Genomic DNA, 4664 nt, shown 5'->3' on the forward strand with positions numbered 1-4664 from the left:
CGTAGAATTCTAAGTTAAAATCGGATGATAATTTGGAAAAATCATGTCAAAACTTGAACCCTTGTTGTTTTCAGAACCAGATACTGGCGCACAACACGTCGGCCAGGATAATCTGGTCGAATCAAAGCCTGGTGCTTCAGAGCGTGACCAGGAGTAGCGCCGGGAAGTACGTGTGCGCCGCAACGAATGACCTGAACGAAACTCGAAGCGAGCCTCTTCATTTTCGCGTCAAGTGTGAGTATTTCCTCCCCCTCCCCTCGGCCTGCTTCCCGCTCGCTCGTCACGGAAACCACTTCAAACCGATCCACCTCGGAGCAGCCACTTTATTTTAATCGAGCAGACTTAATCGAGGATTTCTCTCTTCACTCGGTACTCGGTGAACGAAGCCAGCCGCGTTTTCGAGCGTTCTCGACCACTCGCCAGACACTGGTTCGCCAACCGCCGTGTTTTCGCCGTGTTTTATTTAAACCGAGCCAGGCCAAATTTCTCCTCCTATCCCCGTCCCAACTCTGAATATTTCAACCGTACTTAGTTTCAGCTAAATTTTTGATAATCCAATCCATCCCCTGATTTTCGCCCCGGCGAAACCATCGACCGCGCGGTTGGGAAACGCGCGTACGTCGATTTGACGTACGTGAACGTCGAGTTGAAAAGATACGATCTTTCTCTCTCTCTCTCTCAAACGAACAAAAACGCCCCATTTACCCGCTCATTTTCGAAACAGCATTTCATACCCCGATACTTTGAACCTCGAGTTAATCGTAAAAATAGCCAAATCGACGTGGTGGGTATCGATATTTAAACGCCTAAATTAAGGTCCTCGTTAAGGGGAGACAGGCAATCTCCCCGAGAGTTTAGTCCAAGTTGGACCACTCGCCGATTATTATTGCCGATCCTGGCAATGACGTTTGCCTTTATTCATTTCCCTCCAGGAATCTATAGTTTCCTTCGAATTGGAATCGACTTGGATGGAAATTTCGACGATGATTAAATTGTGAATAGCAACGGTTTTGCTCAAAGTATCGCGAGCACACTCGGAACGGAAGTGGTCGATACTCGTTTGACGCGAGTGTTCAACAGTTCGTAAAATTCGCGAGCAATACTCTCGACATTGTGTTTGCAAGAGGTTTGGAACAGTTGGGAAACGAAATCGTCGTCGTGCGGACGATTTGAACGAGGTGAGAGCGTGGTTCTCGCATCAAAGGATCCGTGGATATGATATTCCCCCGTTGTTGCTTGGTCGTGGATAAACTCAAAAAAATCTTGTATACGAGTTAGCACTCTCAGAGAGCTAGATAGTAATATTGGATTAGTTTCGCGAAAAAAGAGGGGGTGGAAAAGGGGAGGAGAGAGAGAAATTACTAAAACTCGCGATTCGATGCAAATCATCCGATAAAGCTGCTTCTTTCATCGGTGAAACTACGGACAAACGTGACGGAAAAGAGGAAACGGACAGGGGTTCAAAGGGCTATTCGGGAGCCTCGGAATGAGCAGTTTTTTTTTTTTTTCCTTTTCCTTTCTTTTGTAAAGTTCTTTGAACGTGGACGCAGTCACAACGTTGGCCGCAATTAAGCGCGAAAGGTATAAAATCAAAGGGCACCGATTCTTGAACCGGGCTCCAATGTTTCCCGGACACGGATGATAATTAAATTTCATTCGCGCTGTTTCAATATATCGGGCGTGGTGACGTCGCCCTCGATAATTCGTTGTCGTCAATCTCGAATTACAAAACGGCTAACGAGGACTGTTTACGACTTCTCGACTACCGTTAATTACAACGAATGTCAACCGATTTCTCCGTCGGTAACAAAAGTTTCCCTCGGTATCGACCGTTTTCATCAAACGAGCGTTTTAATCGACGAATTTCTTTCTTTTCTTTTTTTTTTTAATCGAGAACTCTTTCGCGATATTTATTTCTCCCCGATACAATTTTCCAATTGAATTTTTCTTCGTTCCCACATTATTTCGCAAAGTCTTTTCACGTTCGTTGGTTAAATTTTTTTTCTAAAACGTACGCAAATGTAAAAATATATATATATAGAGAGAGAGAGAGAGGAGAAAGAAGAAACGAGGAAAGATCGTGGTAAAAGGTAATGACAGAAAATATTTATCCCTGTTAAAAAAATGAATGGAAACGAATTAAACGGATAAAGAGCGAGCCTCGTTCATCAGTCGAGATGACCGACCATAACTCATCCAGATAGCGCCTATACGTGATACGCTATCAGTCATGTGTATAGTTCGCGTATTTCGCGTCACATTTTCACTTTTGATATCTTTCTAGCTCCGTTCTAAAACTATCTCTCATATATATATATATATTTCTTAAAGGAGTGGATAGGATAATAATGGACAATTTCGCGTTCTTCTAGCTAGTTGTAAATTTTATCCTAGCAAAATTTCATTTGCGCAAATTTAATTTTTCACGATGCCCCGTTTATTATTTCGGCTACGTTTTTTTTTTACGCTGGCTTGTTATTCCCCAACTGTCGTGCTCTTACTCTTTTACAATCTTTAAGCTGTATTTTTTATTCCTGGAATTCTTTCACCGCCATGCCAGAACTGCATTTTTTATCTTTTCAACTGCTTCCTTCCTTTCTTCCCTTCCTTTTTCCCCCTTTTTTAACGTTCTTGCAGTTCTTTTTCATTATTAGTACATCTTTTCGTTGACACACCTGTGCCATTCTTTATTCCTCATCCAACTATTTCCTCCTTTCCTTCCACGTTCTTGCCGCTTTTATTATTAAAATCTCTTTTGTAAACACCGTTGCGCTATTCTTTGCAACCACGATCCCTCGTTCCTTGAGAAATGGGTTGCTAAAATTTCCTCTCCCGACGAGAATTGTCGTAACGGGTAGGAATTTCCCTCAATTCCAATATTGAAACGAGACAGATTCACTCCTCCATCGCCGATATGAGATACCAGAATAAACTGTCACAAAGGAAAAAAAAACGCCTGCATAGATAACTCTCCCTGAGATTTTACAAAATAGACCACCAGAATTAATCATTTTATTAGAACATCGTGTCCACCGTGTCGAGTAATCAAAAGAATAATTTAATACGAGCTTGCTCGACGTATTAATAATAATCGAGCCCTCTTCGATAATAAAATACTCTCCGACCAATCCCTTCGATCGATATTCAACTTAATCCACGGTTGGAGAAAAACGAAGAGCATGGGAACGAGAGATAGGATTGTCGACGACGCGTCAATCCAAGTTGGCCGATACTATATATAAGTTAGGAAGCTCGCCATATCGCGGCGAAATTGCCCTCCGGCAAGATTGCCCTCCGACTCATAAACGGACTTACCGGTGAAAATCAGCGGAAGTACCCTTTTACTTTCCGCCCACGATTCCCTCCCGCTTTGTGCTCGACGACCGTCTCATCCGTCTCCCCCGAAAACGGTTTTATTTTCTTTCCAATTCCCTCCCTCATCCGTCAATTTCTCTCGTAGAATTGAAAGTCTGTCTCGATAGACTCGTACGAGGGGAAATAACAGTCGTTGTAATTTCGCTCGTCTAATTCCTTTTTACGACCATCGCGTACCGTCAAGTATAAAGGAAAAAGCCTTCCTTCCCCCTTTTTCTTCGATACCTATCTCTCCCGCGAAATGAATGCATCTCAAAGATAAGAATTGGAGGAGCTTTTCGAAACTGGCTCGTCAAGAGGTATTTCAGAAAATTTTCTCTCTCCATCATTTCGAATTCGGTCAAGCCCAAATGGAGGACCATTGCATCCGGAATATGCTCAAAAATTGGAGAATATCGCGCGAATTTCAGATCGAAACTCTCGATAAACTAGTTGAAACGAGAAAAAGAGAGAGAGAGAAGATTGACACAACGGTTAACATATACATATATATATATATATATTTTTCAGTCGCGCCAGTGTGCAAGGAGGACAGGATCGTGGTGGTGGGGGCGTCGAGGGGCGAGTCGTTGAACATCGCGTGCAAAGTGGAGGCCGATCCTCCGGCGCACAATTTCCGATGGAAATTCAACAACAGCGGGGAGACGCTGGAAGTAGCGCAGGGCAGATTCTCGATGGAGACGTCGAGCGGCGTGAGCGTGTTCAGGTACACGCCGACCACAGAGCTGGATTACGGTACTCTGTCGTGCTGGGCGGACAATTCGGTCGGCAGACAAGCGAGACCGTGTCTCTTCCAGCTGATAGCGGCCGGTAAGTATTTACACCACGGGTCTTCGAGCGGTCAGAAACGAGCAAGTTTGCGCTCCTAAACCCCCCCTCCTCCGTGTCACGCAAATAAGACACTTTGTGAAGCAAACGCGACGAACTGGGTGGAAAATATTTCGAGAGCTTCATCCCTCTCTCTCTATATATATATATATATCTATATTTCTCTCGTTTCGAAGAATAAAAAAACATTTGGAATCTCTTGGATAAACGGGCAAATCCCGAATGTTTAGGATCGATCGTGCCGTTTTCATTTGCATGCGACGCGACGCGATGATTCGAAATCGTTCCGAATCGCGAGTAGGCGATCCCCGATACCGAGGTTGAAATTTGTCCGATCCCTGCTTTTTTGTGAATTCCAAGTGTGCAATCGAGTCCAGATGGGAGGGAGGGAAAGAGAGAGAGAGAGAGAGGGGAAAAAAGAATAATGTGCGGGGAAAACAACAAAAAAAAAAAAAAAAAAA

At 43.8% G+C, this 4664-nt stretch overlaps 1 protein-coding gene across 1 annotated transcript in view; it reads left to right on the forward strand.

Moving 5' to 3' along the window:
• The window catches only part of LOC102673310 (protein sidekick-like), a 64800-nt gene that overhangs the window by 40734 nt on the left and 19402 nt on the right, over positions 1-4664 (forward strand). Inside the window, exons 7-8 of the mRNA XM_031510835.1 lie at positions 75-234; positions 3886-4185. Of these exons, the coding sequence (XP_031366695.1) occupies positions 75-234; positions 3886-4185 (460 nt within the window). The remainder of the gene's footprint in view (positions 1-74; positions 235-3885; positions 4186-4664) is intronic.

Source organism: Apis dorsata, unplaced genomic scaffold (genome assembly GCF_000469605.1).
Source record: "Apis dorsata unplaced genomic scaffold, Apis dorsata 1.3 scaffold_28, whole genome shotgun sequence".
NCBI lineage: Eukaryota > Metazoa > Arthropoda > Insecta > Hymenoptera > Apidae > Apis > Apis dorsata.